We start from the raw sequence: 19,417 nt of genomic DNA on the forward strand, positions 1-19,417 counted from the left end.
GGGGAAAAGGAAGAAGCTTGTGGAAAGAGAAATAGTAATTAACAAAGAATTTTCTCTTGGGTTTTGAATCAGTAATCTTCTAGTTACAAGGCAAGTGTGATAATCATAATGCTATTAGAGCATTCATAGTAAAGGTAGCTCTAAAAGGAATTAGAGACCTTGAAATAAGATTCGAGGACAGGCTTTATACCGCTTCAAGGACAGCTGAATGATTTTAGAGGACATGCACTGGCACTAATGGGGAAATGGCCTAGAAAGAGAAATAATTATGGAATGATTCCAATTTTCAGGATTGTATTACAATTGGCTACCAAAAAGTCTAATAAGTAACTCTGCTATCTGTGAGCTTTAATTTGCTCATAATACTCTACCAGTTCAGAGTCACTGCATCTCAATGTAATGGTTCTCCTTGTTCTAACTTTGCATATTTTATTACTTCAATTCAAGCCAGGTACATTCACAACACTCCTAATTTCTTATCATGATTAAACATTTGGGAGCTGGCTCAGTTTCTCTCTTCCCAATGTAGATGATTTCTATCCTTCTAAGGGTTTTAAATATGGTTAAAGATTTTGCCTGCACTGGCAATAAACGATCAGTGCTAATCAGGTTTCCTTGTCACTAGTGTTTGTCAACTAGCTTTAAATAATGATTATGATGGGAACATGGTTTATTTAATTATAAGACTACTTACTAAATTACAGGTTTAAATAACATAATAAACCATCTAATGAATGCCATTTTTAAAAAGGAGCAATGGAAGCAAATTGATTAAAAGTTCTATACTAAAAATATATTCAGTGTACTTTAGAAGCAAATCTATCCCATAAGGGAGAATATTCCCTAATCTGGATGCCATAATTGAAAAGTGTCTCTTCCTTGATCCTCACCAGATAGTTTTTTTTGTCAGCAGGGGGACTCAGAAGAAGGTGGAAGCAATAAAGTCTGCAGAAATGGAGCAATGTTCTTATGCAATTGGGAGGATGTAATTATTGAGACACTCCAGTCTAACAGGATTTAAAGGACAAAATCAGAAACTTGATCATAGAAACAAACTGGGAGTGAGTCAGGCTGAGGTTAAATTCATATAATATGGTCTGTCTTGCAAGTCTAAATAAGATCCTCACAGTGGCATTCCAGGCTAATTGAGCTTTCTACAAGCAGTCCTACATAGTGTACAGTACAATAATCCAGCCCCAAAATTATAAAGGGATGAATGATTATAACTAACTGTTTTTTTCCAGGAAAAGAATTCAGATAAATCTTAGCCATAGTTAAGTTTAAATTATGATTACAGCTTGCAGAGGGAGGAAAGTGAGAATCTAAAATGAACAGAGAGAATTTCAGTCTGATCTTTATAATTTAATTATGGTTAGATATCAAGACCATCATGTCTGTACATGACCTCAGCCTGTATTATGTACAACCTGTGTTGAATTTTAATTTCTACACAGATAAAATATATGCCAATCTTAACTTTCAGAATAAAGAAAACTACCCTGATCCCAGAAGAGCTATTTCAGATATTAGAGAATTCAAAAATTCTCTTTTGTCCAAATTGGACAATTTATCATAGAGCTGATGTTATAGATGATATGGACAATCAAAAGACCCCTTGCATTTTATCAATGAATGTATTTTTGTCCCAGTGATCTCAGAGAATGATATGAGTCATCAAACAGTGTTTAACTTATATACAGTCAGGTCCAGAAATATTGGGACATCGACACAATTCTAACATCTTTGGCTCTATACACCACCACAATGGATTTGGAATGAAACAAACACAATGTGCCTTAACTGCAGACTGTCAGCTTTAATTTGAGGGTATGTACAGCCAACTCAGGTGAACGGTGTAGGAATTACAACAGTTTGCATATGTGCCTTCCACTTGTTAAGGGACCAAAAGTAATGGGACAATTGGCTTCTCAGCTGTTCCATGGCCAGGTGTGTGATATTCCCTCAGTACCCCAATTACAATGTGCAGATAAAAGGCCCAGAGTTCATTTCAAGTGTGCTATTTGCATTTGGAATCTGTTGCTGTCAACTCTCAAGATGAGATCCAAAGAGCTGTCACTATCAGTGAAGCAAGCCATCATTAGGCTGAAGAAACAAAACAAACCCATCAGAGAGATAGCAAGAACATTAGGCGTGGCCAAAACAACTGTTTGGAACATTCTCAAAAAGAAGGAACGCACCGGTGAGCTCAGCAACACCAAAAGACCCGGGAGACAACGGAAAACAACTGTGGTGGATGACCGAAGAATCCTTTCCCTGGTGAAGAAAACACCCTTCACAACAGTTGGCCAGATCAAGAACACTCTCCAGAAGGTAGGTGTATGTGTGTCAAAGTCAACAATCAAAAGAAGACTTCACCAGAGTGAATACAGAGGGTTCACCACAAGATGTAAACCATTGGTGAGCCTCAAAAACAGGAAGGCCAGATTAGAGTTTGCCAAACGACATTTAAAAAAGCCTTCACAGTTCTGGAACAACATCCTATGGACAGATGAGACCAAGATCAACTTGTACCAGAGTGATGCGAAGAGAAGAGTACGGAGAAGGAAAGGAACTGCTCATGATCCTAAGCATACCACCTCATCAGTGAAGCATGGTGGTGGTAGTGTCATGGCGTGGGCATGTATGGCTGCCAATGGAACTGGTTCTCTTGTATTTATTGATGATGTGACTACTGACAAAAGCAGCAGGATGAATTCTGCAGTGTTTCGGGCAATATTATCTGCTCACATTCAGCCAAATGCTGCAGAACTCATTGGACGGCGCTTCACAGTACAGATGGACAATGACCCAAAGCATACTGCAAAAGCAACCAAAGAGTTTTTGAAGGGACAGAAGTGGAATGTTATGCAATGGCCAAGTCAATCACCTGACCTGAATCCCATTGAGCATGCATTTCACTTGCTGAAGACAAAACTGAAGGGAAAATGCCCCAAGAACAAGCAGGAACTGAAGACAGTTGCAGTAGAGGCCTGGCAGAGCATCACCAGGGATGAAACCCAGCGTCTGGTGATGTCTATGCATTCCAGGCTTCAGGCTGTGATTGACTGCAATGGATTTGCAACCAAGTATTAAAAAGGGAAAGTTTGATTTATGATTATTATTCTGTCCCATTACTTTTGGTCCCTTAACAAGTGGTCCCGTTCACCTGAGTTGGATGTACATACCCTCAAATTAAAGCTGACAGTCTGCAGTTAAAGCACATTGTGTTTGTTTCATTCCAAATCCATTGTGGTGGTGTATAGAGCCAAAGATGTTAGAATTGTGTCGATGTCCCAATATTTCTGGACCTGACTGTATGTTGCCCTACGTTTAGACTAAGGATATCTGTTCTTAGCTTTGGAATTAGGGAATTTAATTTATTTAGCAATTCAAAATACTGCCAGAGCTGTTTGCACTATAAATTAAAATTCCTGAATAAAATTATGTAATCAATAGAATTATGTAAATTAAGTATGCCTACACAAGCTTGCTCAAATTAGGTTCTTTTAGCTACTGTCTTCAGAAGAAAACTGAAATCTTAGAAACCTAGTGTCATGTTCAACCACTATACATCTGTTTAAAATCAGCTATTGTGTATATATTTTCAATGCTCCATAAACAGAAAATGATAAATGTTTCTTTTTTTGTAATGTAGAAGCTGAATTACTAAACATAAAAACACTGTTTTCCATCTTACCTTGTAAAACATGTCTCCCTCCTCCATCAACTTGCTCAACAGGATGACCATGATGTCTGGTTTGGAAGTGGCCATTGCCCATGTTGCTGGACCTGTAGTGTACAGGATGCATGATGGGTAAAAAACTCATACAATGCAAAAGGTGGCAGTGGAGGAAAGCTAAGATGAGAAAACATCCTGGGCAGAAAATTTCTGATGGAGAGAACAACTTGTTGCAGCCAACTCAAGAAGCAACATTGTCCCAGCAAAAAAGTTGGGCTTATATATGTGAATGAGTGAAATATATACTTTGCAATATTATAATTAAATTAATTTTAAAGCAACTCATAAATGCTTGAGTCATTTCAAAAGCGAGAATATTCAATTACTGGCATTAGCAAGAAAACATATTCTAGAAAAATGAATAAGGAGAACAAGTCTAAAATTAAACAGAACTAAAATTAAACATCTATATCATTGTACAGAAGTTCATTGCTGTGTACTGCAGAATCTGATACAGGTACATTTGAAATTTTATGTGTGAATATTTGTGACACCATGTGAAAATCTTTTAAAACTTCAGTGTTTCTGAAAAAGTTTCAGTTCAAACTATATTTTTATTCATGAAAGCGCACTCCCCTTCTAATACAGTCCAAAAGTCCAATTCTGCAACTGTCTTATGTTGGTCTTCAAAAACAACAACAACAAACAAACAAACCACTTCAAAATGAGTTTCTCACTTGGTAAATTATCAGCCACTGAAGTTCTTATCATTATAGAAAAGCATTTCAGAAGACTCGATAAAAATAAATTTGTAGTATTTTACAATATTTTACAGCATTTTACAAGTAAATTAAGTCTTGAGTTCAAGTTATTCTCTGCAGCAGTAAGGACAAAATAATTATTTGAAGATAAGAAAAATTAAAAGTGGGGAGTGGAATACAAGCAGGCAAAACTATAGAAGAGAAAAAGCAGAGCTGTTAGACCACCAAGTTGGATGATGACAGCAGTGAAATATACCTCGTGGGCGACTTGGTAGTGTCTGACAGCCTATGGGGGTGGGGTGGGGGGAAGGAGGAGGAAAAACGAAGTTGTAGGAGAGGGAGAAAAAAATGGATGACGGTGAATTTTAAAAAAGGAAAAAGCAGCAGTGAGAGGCAGGCAGCAAAGCAGCAAGGCAACAGCAAATTTTGTTGTGACGCAAGAATTAAGGGACAAGGGCATATGCAGATAATGCTCAAGTCTAGAAGCTTCTACAGAGCAGGGTAAGCAGCATACCAGCATAACATAGCTGTCCAAGTTTTCATTTTTAGACAAGGACCTCATTATGAATTGCTTTCTTTAGTTTGTAAGAGCTAAATAATGAATTCACAATACTGCAGTCATCGCATATGGAAGTGCTGAGCATCTGCATATTGAAACTGGGCATGCCTATGTCACAGGAATGCACTATGTTTTCATATCCGAGAAAGGTATGAAAGAGAGGTTTTTCCCTCTGTGTCCTCCCTACCTATCTTGGCTCCTTTCTTCAAAAGAGTAACTACAACAGAAGTATTGCGGCAACCCACTGCCCTATCGAGCGGGCGCATCCCACTGTAATCCACATGCTCAATCATGGCACCATGATCCACCAGGAACTGAACCTATAAATAAACAAACAAGTGAGTCAGCATCATCCAGAAACAATCAATGTTATTATGTGACTAAGCTGAGGTTTCAAATCCAAAAAAATGCTGGTTACCCCCTTTAAAGCCCTACATGACACAAGGCCAGATTACTTGTGGGACTGCTTATCTCCAGCTGTTTCTGCACATCCCACCACATCTATTAGGATGGGTATCCTCCAGGTCTTCTCAATGAAACAGCCTACTCTGTTGTGGTGCCTGTCCCATGAAACATGCCTTCCCCTGGAGATCCAAATGGCCCTGATCCTGTTGGCCTTCTGGAAGGCTGTAAAAAACTGGCTTTTCTCACAGGCATTAGGGCTGGGTTGTTAGTGATGCCCAATATAGGTGAACTTATGATTGAGGATAACATTTGAGGTGCTTTGGCTTTTGTATTTATTAGGTTTGTTGCTATTGGTATATATGTTTTTTTATCATTTTCTATTGTAAGCTATGGTATTTCTAATCTTGAATTAACTATATCTCTAAATAATAGGTTTTATATCCCTTTTGATCTGGCATTAGGAGTCATCAGTCCAGACCAGCTTGTCAAACTGGGCAACCTGTTGCACAAAAATCCCAAATGGCGCAGAAAGCTGAAGTTTATGACACACCTGAAGTACTTCAGGAGTCATCAATGCTCATCCCTGACAGTGTTACATCATGTTGGTTCCTGTTCTTTAGCCCTTCAATCTAATTCTGGAGTTACATTCGAAGGCATAAAAGCTTTTCAAAACTAACCGTTTTTGTGGTCTGAGTAGATAATTAGTAGCCCAATCAACACCACACAATAAATCAAATTTGAAAGCTTGACAAAGGTGTCATAGAGTTCAATTCCCCTGTTATATTTTATACAGATCCAGCCAGAAGTATTGGATTCCATAGTCCATTTTTTCCCAGGCTCTGCTTTATGGACTATGGAATGAAGAATGGAAGATGCCATTTACTTGTGTCAGTTTCAACTTATTTCACAGCAAATTGGGATTCTTTGGGGGAAAGTGGAGAAATATTTTGGCCAAGTCTGTATGTCATAGGAGTCAGTGGCTGTGGTAAAGAAGTGAAATGACTTATTTTCTCTTGGGAAATAAATAAATAAATAAGCAATAAAAATAATCAAAACTTACCACCTCTGCATCTCCATAAAAAGCTGCTAAATCCAATGGAGTACGCCCATTTTTGTCAGCATGGTCTGTAGCAGCTCCACTCTCTACCAAAGCTCGCACTACTGAAAGATGGCCTTTTAGGCAAGCCCAGCTAAGGGCAGTTAGTCCTTCTTTGTCCATTAAGGAAATTGAGGAGCCTGGAAGAAAAAAACAGCAAATCTGCTTAAATGTCTGCACAAGCTAAGCCCATCTGCACCACATTCTTGCAGTATTCTTTAATAAAGCTTTGGTCCTATAAAGATTTAGGAATGTACATATTTCATTTACAAGAAATATTGCTTATAGCATCTTGATAGATACTATGGGAGGAAAATTGTCACCTAATAGTTTGTTGCCCCTGGAATGGCTTGTTAGAGTACTTTCTGGTCAGAGCATGGCTTCTCAGCTTGTTTGTATTGAACAGGATTCTTGTAACACTCCTTCTGCATTTTGGCTCATTCCTTAAGAGTGAGACAGACTAAGTTATCTATTTGATTAGCTCTCCTAGCTAACAGATTAACTTTAAATTCTCCAGAAGCATCTAGTAAGTCATGCTTGCATTTTTAAAAAAAACAATATGGGCTGCTGGGTAAAAGAGAGCAATATAAGTATTTAACAAGACATAGGGACTAAGTGACCAAAAATGAACGCAAGAGTAGTAGTATGGAGATCTTTATTGTATTAAATACTAAACAATTTAGGATTTAATTTCTATGAAATCTATATATTTTAAAATATATATCTGACTGATGATGAGATTCACATGGCCATGTTCTAGATCTTTGCTAGTGAAGTAAACAATTTATTTGCCCTTCTAATGCATCACTCAGGGTAGCTTACAATGTTACTTAAGATTAATACATGTTATCTTAATTGCTTAAAAAACACCCCTCCCACACCAAAAACACCAAAGGAAAACCCAAAACACACAGAAAAAGCTGAAAGCAGATACACAATCTTACATAAGAATGTAATACAATTAGAAAACGTGGTGGGGAGATAGTGTTTTCTAAAATTTATGTTCCATATGGAGTGAATGCTTTTCTAAACAGGAAAGTCTCAACTCAAAATACCAGTGGAGAGAATGCCAATTTACCCTCCTGAAAACAAGGGGAGTTGACGTGTCCACAGTTGGGGCATAAGGTAGAGTAGCAGCAGATCTCAGGGAGTGGAAAAGCCAGTATATCATGAGCTGATATCAGAATTGTCCTGAACCTAAGCTCTTTCAGGCTTTAAAGATCATCACTAAGACTCTCTGGTGTCTAGAAATAGTGCAGCTTTGTAGCAGTAGCTTTATACAGTCTTGCCTGGAAGCACCTCCCAGTACGTTTTGTGCAGGGCCATTTGTGGTTTCTGAAGATTCTTCCAAAGTAGCCTCCTACAGAGTTCACTACAGCAATCCAATCTGGATGTAACTAAGGCATGAATCACCATAAATATATCTGATTGTGCAAAGAACAGATGCAGTAGGTACACCCATTTGCAAATGCAATCTTGACTATAGTCTAGGTACCAAACCAAATCTAGAGGCCCTTCTAAACCATGAACTTGATTCTTTAGAAGGAATGCTATCTTACAAAAGCTGAAAACCTACTTCTGAGTCTGTCAGCTTTCTGATCTGCAGCTGCCCTGACTTATTTAGATTTCATTAGTCCTTATGTAGCCCATTCTGAACATCAAAAACATCCCTGGTAGATGGAAAATTCTTAAAGAGAATCTGGGGCAAACCTAATAAAGCTTTTTAGTAAGAACTGTAACAGTGAGAATTCAACTTCTTTGTGACAGCTCCTATGTCATAAAGCTTTGGGTTTTTGCAAAATAATCAAGCAACTCCAGAACACACACTTTGTGAATTTCTCTTTTCATTTATTTGCAGCAGATTGCTAATGGAAAAATTTCTTAGTTTTGTTTCCAAGTGTGAAAGACTAATTATACTGATTATATCTAGCCTGTTTAAACAAACAATAAAATCTTTAGATCTCTCTTTTCAGTTTCCCCTTCATTTAATTCTGCTATAACAAGGTTGGAATGCAGTAAGTCAATCCTTGATTTATACCTACTGTCTCTAATGTTTCTAATTTAACTACTTCTGTGCCTGAAAAGTAAAGCGTCTGCTTTTGACAACTGAACTGTTATATATGTGGTTATTTCTATATCCCTCTCCCCTCTTAGAGTTAAACAAGGGCATCCATTATACTTGGCTGACAATCTCTCAGGTTGGCAAGACATTGTTTTCCTTGATCTCCTCTGGAACATGATCCCCCAAAATGATAATTTCTCTCCCTCTGGATAGGATCTTCAACTGTTTTTCCTGGGCCACTCTGGAACAGGGAAGCCTTTAGCAGCTATAGCTGCATAACCCATTACGATTCATCAGTCTTTCCCTGCATCCCAAGTTTTGTCAACTCTCCTACCTTCAAGCATATCAGGTTGTCTTGTTCCCCATAAGAAAATTTCTGTCTATGTACAATTGCATATATATTTAGCCCAGTTTTTTTCTATTTTTTATAATATTTTATTAAAAATTTACATAGATAAAAGCTAGTTAATAGAGAACTAAAAAAATATACAAACAAAAAAGAAAAGAGAGAAAAAGAAAGAGAAAGAGAGAAAAGAGAGAAAGACATATAAAAGGTGGCTTCTCCCTCCCCCCAAACAAGTATAAACATTCACAGACCTTAAGACCTTCTCTATTATTACAAAAAAACCTCTTCTTCCTATCTGTCATCCTTTAATAATAGTCAAATTATAAAAAATTCATCAATCTTACACAGCAAAAGCAGTAAGAGTACCAGTAATAATAACCCATATATTTTAACCTTCAACAAATACATCCATTATGCATTTTAACTAAAACTTTCTCTAATAAATAAAACATAAAAAGATTTATCCCTATAGGCATAAAAATGCCAACAATGGTAACATATATATCTTAGACTAAATCAAAAAGGTCCCTTTTAGCTTCAAACCTATAACTTTCTCTAACAAATAGAACAAGTTTATCCTCATATGAAAATATCTTTAAATCCTGGTTGTAACAAAAGATTCCAATATTAACAACTTAGAATTACAACTTCTACAATGTAACCCTGATCAAATAAGTCCACTTTGAACTTCTATTTCTTCCTTTTAAGAGGCTTGATCTTCAGCTGTTTCTTCAAATAAAGTCCCACATAATAATCTTGTCATTTTCTCCCTGTTTTCATGCGTCCCTTCTGTAGATCCAAAATCACTCTTCTGATTTATAATCTGAATATCCTCTTTAATTGTTAAAATAAAATTGTAGGTCCCATGCAGCTTCTTTCTCCATGACACTCTTATATTTTCCCACATTAAGGTATCTTACAGTTAATTCCAAAATCTTCAGCTGTATTTTTATAAAATTTAAAACAGTCCATAAAAATATTCTTTCCAATCCATCTAGGCCCTTAACTGTCCACAGTCAAGATTCTAAACTTGCTTTTGCTGTTTCAAAAATAAAAGCTTTTTTTCCTTTTTAATCTTTAAACTTACTTAAATTTTCTTTCTTCAAGGACAGAAGGAAATTCTCTTGGTATGCAGCAACTTGATTTTCAGAAGGTTTTTAATTCCAAATAAACTGTTTGTAGGTAGTTTCTTTTGTTAATTAAAAGAGGAAGTGTATGCGAGTCTAATGTCCTTTTGAAGGCTCTGAACTGCAGCTTGGGCTCAGTGTCTCCCGCGACTCCCAGAGTGCTCAACCCACTGGAGATCACTAATTTGAGATCTCTTCAAAGGGAGCCTCTGTAGGGAGTACTGTGGGTGATCCAATCATTTCCTTTGTCTGGAGACAGTTCTGGAGCCAGATCCTTCGTCGGCTCCTCTTAACTGCTGCCATCAGTTCCGTAAAAATGGAGCCATCTTCAATCTGCCATTACTGCCTCGGAAGCCCCCATTTTTTCCCCCTAGATCAGTTTCCCAGTCTCTGCTTATCAGACTACCAGAACAGAGGCTGAAATCTGGGATCCAGGTGGTCTATTGGCTGCCCTGTCCAAATTGCACAATCTGGTTACCCAGCTTGTGTTGAAATGCCCCCCCTTGTTGGCATTGGATGATTTCAACCTTCATGCTTTAGTGACTGGGTTGGGAAGAGCTCAGGATTTCATGGCCTCTGTGGTTATATGGTCTTGTCCCAGGAAACCCCAGGCAAGGCACACATAGGTGGGTATACTTGGACCTTATCTATGCCTTGGAGCCAGTGTATTATCTAGATGTGGACAACATTTTAGCTAGCCCTTTGCCATGATCAGATCACTTCCCAATCCTGATAGTAATAGTTTATTCAATTTATAGGGCCACTTAATTGAAATAACTCAAGGTAGATGAGATTGACTGCCACTCATGACCTTTGTGGGGCAAACTGACTGATCAAAAAGGTCTGTCTGTGATGGAAGACATGAGCGGGGAGGATTCTGGAATGGAGCTTCAAGGTTACAGGGAGGGGGGAGAGACATTGCAAGGAAAGCATTTCCTCAGCCCCCAGCTGGACTGTGTGAAAGTCAAGAGAAAGAGACTGGCCCCTCCCTAAAGGCATAATGGTTATAGTTGCTGTCGTTGGGGGATTAGAGTTAGCCTGGTGAGATTCTGTCTATTAGGTGCAAGCTAATAAAGAAGCTAAGGTAATTTCTGGACAGTGTTGTGATTCTTGGGCTGAACCTGACACTGTCTCAGGTGCCTCATGGATCCAGATGGATTTTGGAGATGCCTGGGGAGATTCTCAGTGATTTTATGAGTAGTCCTATAGAAAATTGCTTCTGAGTGCCCTCTCAGTGATCCTGGATGGCTGCTTTGCTTACTGCAGAGCTCAAACAAATGAAACAACAGAAGCAACACCTGGAATGCTGGTGTAGAAACATGAGAAGTGAGCATGGGTACAAGTTCAAATTTGAGCCTACATCATGGCAATAAAACAGATGAAGGACAATCACTTTTCCTCTCTTATTGCATCAATGGGCTGTTGTCCAATGGTCTTGTTTAAGCTAACTGATTCCCTCTCAGAGAGGAGATACCATGTACCACCAGGAGCTGCTCCTGGACACTGTGATCTGTTTTCCCAGTTCTTTGCTGATAAAAGTCATTCAGATTCACCAATTTCTTGACTCTTTATGGGTGGAGTCCATGTAGTGACTGGTACAGCATCTTGCCATATTACCTGGGATTCATTTTTGCCTGTGGACTCCAAGGAAGCAGGGTTGTCTCTGGTATTCCTCAGCCACTTGTGGCTTGGATCCATGTTCCTCCTGGTTTATTTGGGAGATGGTGTTTGTGTTTGTGTGTGTGTGTGTGTGCTTACGATGGGCTGGTTCCAGGAGATTATCAATACTTTGCTTTAGGAGGGAACATTTCCTGCAGCCTTGAAAGAGGCTACAGTGTGCCCCCTCCTTAAGGGGCCCTCCCTGAATCCAGCTATTCTTGAAAACTAATATTGTGCCTCTAACCTTCCTTTTATAGGGAAAGTTACTGTAGGCCCTACAAGGTAGACCAGACCAAGAAACAGATGCCAATGTGCCTAAAACTACTTTTATTAGCAACAGCTATAGTCAAGAATCTTGCAAGTCAGAATATGCTTCTCCTCCTCCCTCTTTTATCTTCATGTGAATTCAGGGGGTGTTTGCCTAAGACATGTTCATACCCTCCCCCCTCATCTAGGCTTAAGCAATGTTTATTTCCTCATTGCCTTGGTAATAGATCTTTCCTCTCTTCATCAAGGTCATGCTCTTTTCTCTCTGCAGTTACTCAGACCATGGTCACTGGTTAGCTACAGAGCACACTAGAGGAAATGGATTATCTTTTCAGTCAGGATTCAGACTTGGGCATGGGGTGGGACAACACTAGTTGTTGTCTTTGCTTTGGCATCTATTTATCTGTCCATTCTAAAAGAGCTACATACTGCCCTCTCCATAATCAGATCACCATCATCCTGTCCTGAGCAAGACAAATCAAGCCAAGAGTCTGTCCTCTATATGAGTGATGCCAGTTATCAATTGGGAGAACCCCATGGTTGTTGTGGAGTCTTGGGCTGCTCCTAACAGTATGGCCTTTATATGTCCTCTAGACACCTATCAGCTAAGGCATTCAAATATCCAGGATTTGGGGAAATAAGCAGACTAGAATGTGGGGGAGCAGCACACATTATCTGCCCACTTTATCCTGTGGTTACCAATCTACCTTTCATCACTATTCCTTCCTGTACCCGCTATCCTTACAATCACCATAATTTATTTCCTGTTAAACTTCTCTTTAAGTGTCTGACATTTCCTCTGAAAGATACCGCAAATGAATAGAAACTAATAGCCTGGCTCTGAACCCATCCTTAATTACTAAGTAGTACAATTTCTATATCAGAACTTGCAGAACAAACATGCTCCGTGTCTGCTCTCTGGAACAATATCATTTATATCCAGGAGGCATGCCTTCTGTGTCATGGGACCTACCATATGAAACAGCCTGCCCTCTGAGATCTGGAAGGTCTAGTTGGCCTTCTAGAAGGTTTTGAAGACCTAGGCTTTTTCCTCAAGTGCTGGGTACATGATGTTAGTGGGGTCTAGTATGTGTGTTTTGTTTTTATTCTGCTATCAGTTAAATAGACTCAGTTATTTTTAATTTGGTATAACCTTCAGCTGTTTTGTGGTGGGTTTTTTGGGGAGGGTAAGCTGCTCAGAGTTACCTGGTTAAGATGGGTGGCCATATAAATTAGAGAGACAGACAGACGGACAGAGAGATCCCTATCTCGTAGAAGATTAATACAATGGCAGAGAGTGCTATTATATCCTTTGTAAAATCTAAGACCAGCAAGCCACTTTGTTTCTCTATGGGACAATGGCTCCCAACTTTTGGAATTATTCCTGATTCTCCAATCTCCTGGATAACAATATTCAATCAGGGTTATCAATGTTTGGGGCAGTAAGTGATTACAAAAATAAAAATAAAACAGTGGTTTCTACATAGGTGGAATGGGGTGGGGTGGGGTTCTGTAAAACAGAAGTATATAAATTGTAAATTAAAATAAATTGTTGAAAAGTTTTTTTAAAAAGATCCTAAACTCTTCCATAATATATGAAATATTGGCTGAAAATAAGGCATTCCCCAATTGTATAAAAGTGCTTTGAAATAAACTCTTCTGGCCTCATAAAGTTGAGCATATCTCTATTCTGCTGCACATGAATACTGTAGAATAGAACCAAAGAATGAACAAACGATTCATAAAGATGGGAGAAGATGTATGCATTCTGGAAGATTTGGCCTTAATCTTACAATGATTAACACTAACCTTGTCCCAATAAGAACTCCACAGTGCCCAAATGCCCCTCTGAAGCTGCCATCATTAGAGGAGTCCGACCTTGTTTATCTGCCATATTAACATCTGCACCATGGGTGAGCAAGAGGTCGACAATCTGAAAACACATAAATAATGCACTGGGTACAAACCATCTACATAAACATCACATCAGAAGTATCATGGATTCCTCTGCTAAGAATGACAACCTTTTGATGGCTGTGGCTACAATTTGGGGGGAGGGGGGGAAGGAACCAACAGTCAGAGCAAAGGTAAAAAAATCAATGGGTTGTGCCTACTTTTCCACATGACTGTACCTAATGTCTCTGTGACCCAAAAATACTTTAAATGCCTCTTAACTGAAACAGAGAAAGACTAAACAATCCAAGATAAATTCCTAAATGGCAGTTCCCTAGGAGGAACCAGAAATCTACAGCACAGAGTCTGTCCTTCTTCTTAATTGTAGAAGGATGTATTCTAAGCTGTTAATGGCCAAGAATCCAGCAGAAAAGCAATTTCTTCTGGGGGCTATTCCCAGAGGGTAAATCCAGAGGTTTATAAATATTCAAATGCTACTGTAATTATCATGGCATATTGCTGATTAGAGATTCCTATGATGGACTTTCAGGTTTAATTTAAATATCTTTTTTATTGGCTTCATTCCGATCCCCCCCAAAAAACCTTCTCCACTGAAATTCCCTTGTTTGGGATTTATGACTCTTTTCTCTACATTTTAGAGGACAGTTTATCATATCGATTAACTTTCCATATTGACTTTGGCAATTATTTTTTTCTGCTTAACACCTTACCATCTTTGTTTTAATAATACTTAGAATTGCAACTTTTAATTACAAGGACAATCACTGAAAGGACAGTTATTTGGTCAACACAGTAAGGATTACTTTTCCTTATTTTGATTTTTCTTCTACATTCAAGAAATATAAAGGGAAACTTGCCTTGATTATAAATATAAATACAATTGTTTTAAAGTCATCTGTGTTTCTAATAACTGTACTAATATATATATATTTTGGTGATATATATTTTTGGACCTTACTATTTTGCTTGCTTTGATATAATATACATTGGCCAGTTTGCTTCTTTAATTCCTTTAATTTTTTTTTCTAACCACAAGAGAGTTCCAACACAGAGAATATTTTGAATTGAAATCAAATGCAATATCATGTGTGAATTAACTGTTTGATGTTTGTTAAAGATTATATTGAGTGCTTTCTTTATGTTTTTTTCCTTCTCATACTGTTGGCTATTATATATTATGTTTTTAGTATTACTGAATTTTATTTTATGCTTTTTTTAATCTCCTACTCTTAACATTTTTAATTTTGTTTTAATATAATGAATAGAAATTCTGGGCATAAATAATTTATCATCTTTCCAACATGAGTAGGAGGAAACATAATAAAGAAGACTCAAAGATAAGGAAGTACAGCTTGATTCCTCTGTTTTTTTCTCTCAAGTCAAAGAATTTCTTGCAGACGAGTTTGATACAATAGAAAATTACCTCTTTAAATTAATTCAAGAGACCCATCAAGATATGGAAGTGAAATTCAACTCTCTTAAGGTGAATATTAATGATTCATATGATAAATTATTACCTGAAGTAGAATAACAGAATAAATAAATTAAGAATTGCAGACTGGACACTTGGAATTGTCCTTAATTTATAAATTTCAACAGAGAGAATTTAAAAGGTTGGAAGTTAAATTAGAACTAGTTGAAACAGAATTACACAGAAACAATTCAAAGTTTAGAGACATACCTGACAATTTTGGTAAAGAAGATCTAGAAAGAAAAATGGGACATTTACTTAAGCTGTATCTTGACTTGGATTCAGATGAAACTTTGGAAATTCAAGAAATCTACAGAATAAATTCTTGGATATTACAAAGGAGAAAACTACCATGGGTTATACAATCAAATTTATATTACTTTAAGTCTAAAGAAGAAATATTGGAATTAAAAAGAAGTGAAACCCCGCTAAAACTTGGTGATACCACAACTAAGATTTTACCAGATGCGCCTCTGCATATCCTTAGAAAGAGGAGAAACCTGAGATTTTTGACATCTGTGCTTCAGGATAAAACATCAAATACAAATGGGTTAGCCTATTTCATCTTGAAGTTTTCATGGATGGAGGGAAGGCTTTAGTCTGTTCTGTTAATAATGCTAACAGAAAGTTTGAATCTTGAATCTTTATCTTTAACAGAAAAGGGGAATAGAGAATAATAATAATAAAAACAACAACAACAACACCACCAAGCTTTAAGAACAAATGCATATAAAGCCAGAATTGAGAAGACAGCAATAGACAGTAAATGCCACCTCTGCAAAGAAGCTGAAGAAACAGTGGACCATCTAGTTAGCTGCTGCAAGAAGATCACAGAGACTGACTACAAATAACGGCATTATGAACCCTAACCATGAATCAATTGCAAAAAGCAGCTTTACTTGGAACAGCTTACATCCTGCAATGATACTTTTAACACCATCAAACAACACCTGCCTTTCCCAGATTCTTGGGAAGGACTCAACAGGTGGATAAAAATGCCAAATCCAGTCTAAACATTTGGCTGACTGTGCAACCAACAACAACAACAACAACAACAACAACAATAATAATAGATTAATATTCAATGTAACTAGAAAGGCCTTTCATAATAAATACTACTATGTGATTGGTAGAGGCCAGTTGGTCACCCTTGAAGCAACAGAGTGATTTGGAAGCATGGTGGCTCCGGGCCATCACAAGACATTGGGCTACCTAAGGCAAAAGACAAAGAGTTGAAGAAGAAAAAAGGCTATTAGAAGAATATCTGAAGGACAATGAAGCAGATGCACTTAAGCTAGTATACCATGAAGGCTTATTAAATACTGAAGAGACCAAACTGGCCTACAAGAAAGACCAAATGAAGAATAGAAAAGAGACATGGCAAGGCAAAATATTACATGGCTAGTACACAAAAAAACTAGCAGGCAAAGTATATAACAACAAGATCTGACAATGGCTAAGAGCAGGAAAGTTGAAAGAAATAGAGGGGCTAATTCTGGCTGCATAAGACCAAACCTTAAGGACAAATGCAGACAAAGCCAGAATTGAGAAGACAGCAACTGCTGCCTCTGCAAAGAAGTTGAAGAAACAGTGGACCACCTAGTCATCAGTCTTACAAATAATGGTATGACAAAGTAGCAACAATGGTGCATTGGAATATCTGCAAGAAATACCATCTGCCTGAAAGCAAGAACCGGTAGGACCACAAAACAGACAAAGTAATAGAAAATTAAGAAGCTTAAGTGCTCTGGGACTTTAGAATTCAAACAGACAAGCATCTGCCACACAACATCCCAGACTTAACAATTGTTGATAAGAAAGACAAAAAAGTCTGGATAGTGGACATTACAATACATGATGACAGCAGAATAGAACAGAAAGAACTGGAGAAAATCACAAAATATAAAGACCTGCAAATAGAAATAGAGTGACTGTGGCAAAAGAAAGCAAAGATAGTACTAACAGTAATAGGCGCCTTGGGTGCAATCCCAAAGTATCTGGAGCACCACTTGAACACCATCAGGTTTGACAAAATCACCATCAGTCAATTGCAAAAGGCAGCTTTACTTGGAACAGCTTACAGCCCGCGATGATACTTTTAACACCATCAAACAACAACATCTGCCTATTCTAGGTCCTTGGGAAGGACTCAACAGGTGGATAAAAATGCCAAATCCAGTCTAAACATCTGGCTGACTATGTGACGAATAATAAATTAAATTTATATGCTGCCTGACTCCCCGCAACTCTGGGAAAGAAGAAGAGACACAAGATCAAAAGTTGGATCAAGTAGCTGGTAATTTAGGGAATGGAGATTGAGAACAGATATAAAATCAGAAAGATGGACCAAACAGCTAGTGTTCCTTCAGAAGTTTTAAACAACTACTGTCATGGATCAAATCAAAATATTTTCAACCAATATTAATAGGCTGAATAGTGCATTTAAAAGAAAAAAAAAGTTAAAAAAATGAAGAAACACATATTAATGTCTTTAGGAGACTCATATTAAGAACAATAATGTAAGTCTGTTGGTTTGTAAGCATCTTGGTCAAAAAATTGTAGCCTTGGATAGATTGAAAAAAAAATGGAGTAGTTATATACATATAAAAATTGACCATGGACTCTAAAAAAACAAATCCAAGATGAACAAGGAAAATGTATCATAGTGCATTTTCAGACTGAATCTGGAAAAGTAACAATTGCCTCAAGTTATATACTCGGAATTATATGTAGTTCATAATCCAATAATTGCAAGACTAAATCAAGGAATTTCCAGATTGAACAGATGGAGATTTCATGAACTATTATAATTACAATAGAATTTTAAAAGTGTTATCAGAACTAAATAACTTCTTTCAAATCAATTAAGTTCTGATGGTTCTTAATCTACAGAATGGGATGTTAGCAAGGCATAGATTTTTTTTATCTCTCTGGCATCAGATAGAAAGAGATCCATGGAAAAACAGGAGGATGTATTATTGAATGATTTGAAGCAGTTAGAATCAATGTATAACATAACCTTGGATTTTGAACGAAAGATAGAAGTCCCAAAGAAATATTATAAGAAACAATATTAGACCCTTCTTGAATTTTAATAAGATAAATCTGATAAATAAAAAAGTGGCTATGACCTTTCTTGATACTGAAAAAGTCTTTGACAATTTGGAATGGTCCTTCATGCTTGCAGTTCTGAAAAATACAGATTGTGGCCTAATCTTCTCATATTAGGGTCACAGAGTATTTATAAAGAACAAAAAGCCAACAGTCAAAGGTTCTTTATTACAACAATGTTCCATACTGTAAGGGACAAGATAAGGTTGTCCCCATTCCCTTCCTTATTTTTACTGGCATTAGAAAAACAGTCAATTAAAATATGTCAAGAAAATAAAATCTTGGGATTTAAACCAGCAACACAAAGACATAAACTGAAATTATATGCTGACAATGTTGTTCTTACAGTTACAGGTAGTCCTCACTTAACAACCGCAATTGGGACTGGCAACTCTGTCGCTAGGCAATGTGGTCATTAAGTGAAATATCACATGGCCATAATGGATTTACAACATCAGTTCTGCTGTGGTTGTTAAGCGAATCACCCACGGTCATTAAGCATGACATCATGTAATTGCAACTTGCGACTTACTGCCAGCTTCTCCATTGACTTTGCTTGTCAGAAGCCACTGTGAAGTTCACAAATGGTGATCATGTGACTGTGGGATGCTGCGACTGTTGTAAATGCATGCTGGTTATGAAGCACTTGAATGGCGATCATGTGACCATGGGGATGTTGCGATGTAAGTTTGAGGACTGTTTGTAAAGCTACTTTTTCAGCGGTCGTAAGTTCAAACAGTCACTAAAAAGGGCAGTCATTAACCAAGGTTTACCTGTACTCACCTAAAGATTCTGTACTACCGCTGGTAGACTATATACCACAATATGGTTTTAAGTAAAGCTATCAAATTAACTCAAATGCTGACATGTAATTTGGTGGAGGAAGAAATGGAACATTTGCATGTAGCAATGGAGTTTAACATTACTATAAAAAAGGTTAAATACTTAGGAATCTCCTTG

The 19,417-nt window shown here is 37.4% G+C and overlaps 1 protein-coding gene across 2 annotated transcripts in view; it reads right to left on the reverse strand.

The window, feature by feature from the left end:
• The window catches only part of TANC2 (tetratricopeptide repeat, ankyrin repeat and coiled-coil containing 2), a 352,683-nt gene that overhangs the window by 13,698 nt on the left and 319,568 nt on the right, over nucleotides 1-19,417 (reverse strand). For both annotated transcript variants that reach the window (XM_088141581.1, XM_088141538.1), the window contains exons 21-24: nucleotides 13,771-13,894; nucleotides 6,465-6,640; nucleotides 5,187-5,319; nucleotides 3,698-3,789 (exon numbers count right to left, since the gene is read on the reverse strand). In XM_088141581.1, coding sequence (XP_087997707.1) covers nucleotides 3,698-3,789; nucleotides 5,187-5,319; nucleotides 6,465-6,640; nucleotides 13,771-13,894 — 525 coding nt within the window. The remainder of the gene's footprint in view (nucleotides 1-3,697; nucleotides 3,790-5,186; nucleotides 5,320-6,464; nucleotides 6,641-13,770; nucleotides 13,895-19,417) is intronic.

Source organism: Python bivittatus, unplaced genomic scaffold, assembly GCF_059951505.1.
Source record: "Python bivittatus isolate LINGU-HERP-01145 unplaced genomic scaffold, Pbiv_v1 ctg000000_np1212, whole genome shotgun sequence".
Taxonomy (NCBI): Eukaryota; Metazoa; Chordata; class Lepidosauria; order Squamata; family Pythonidae; genus Python; species Python bivittatus.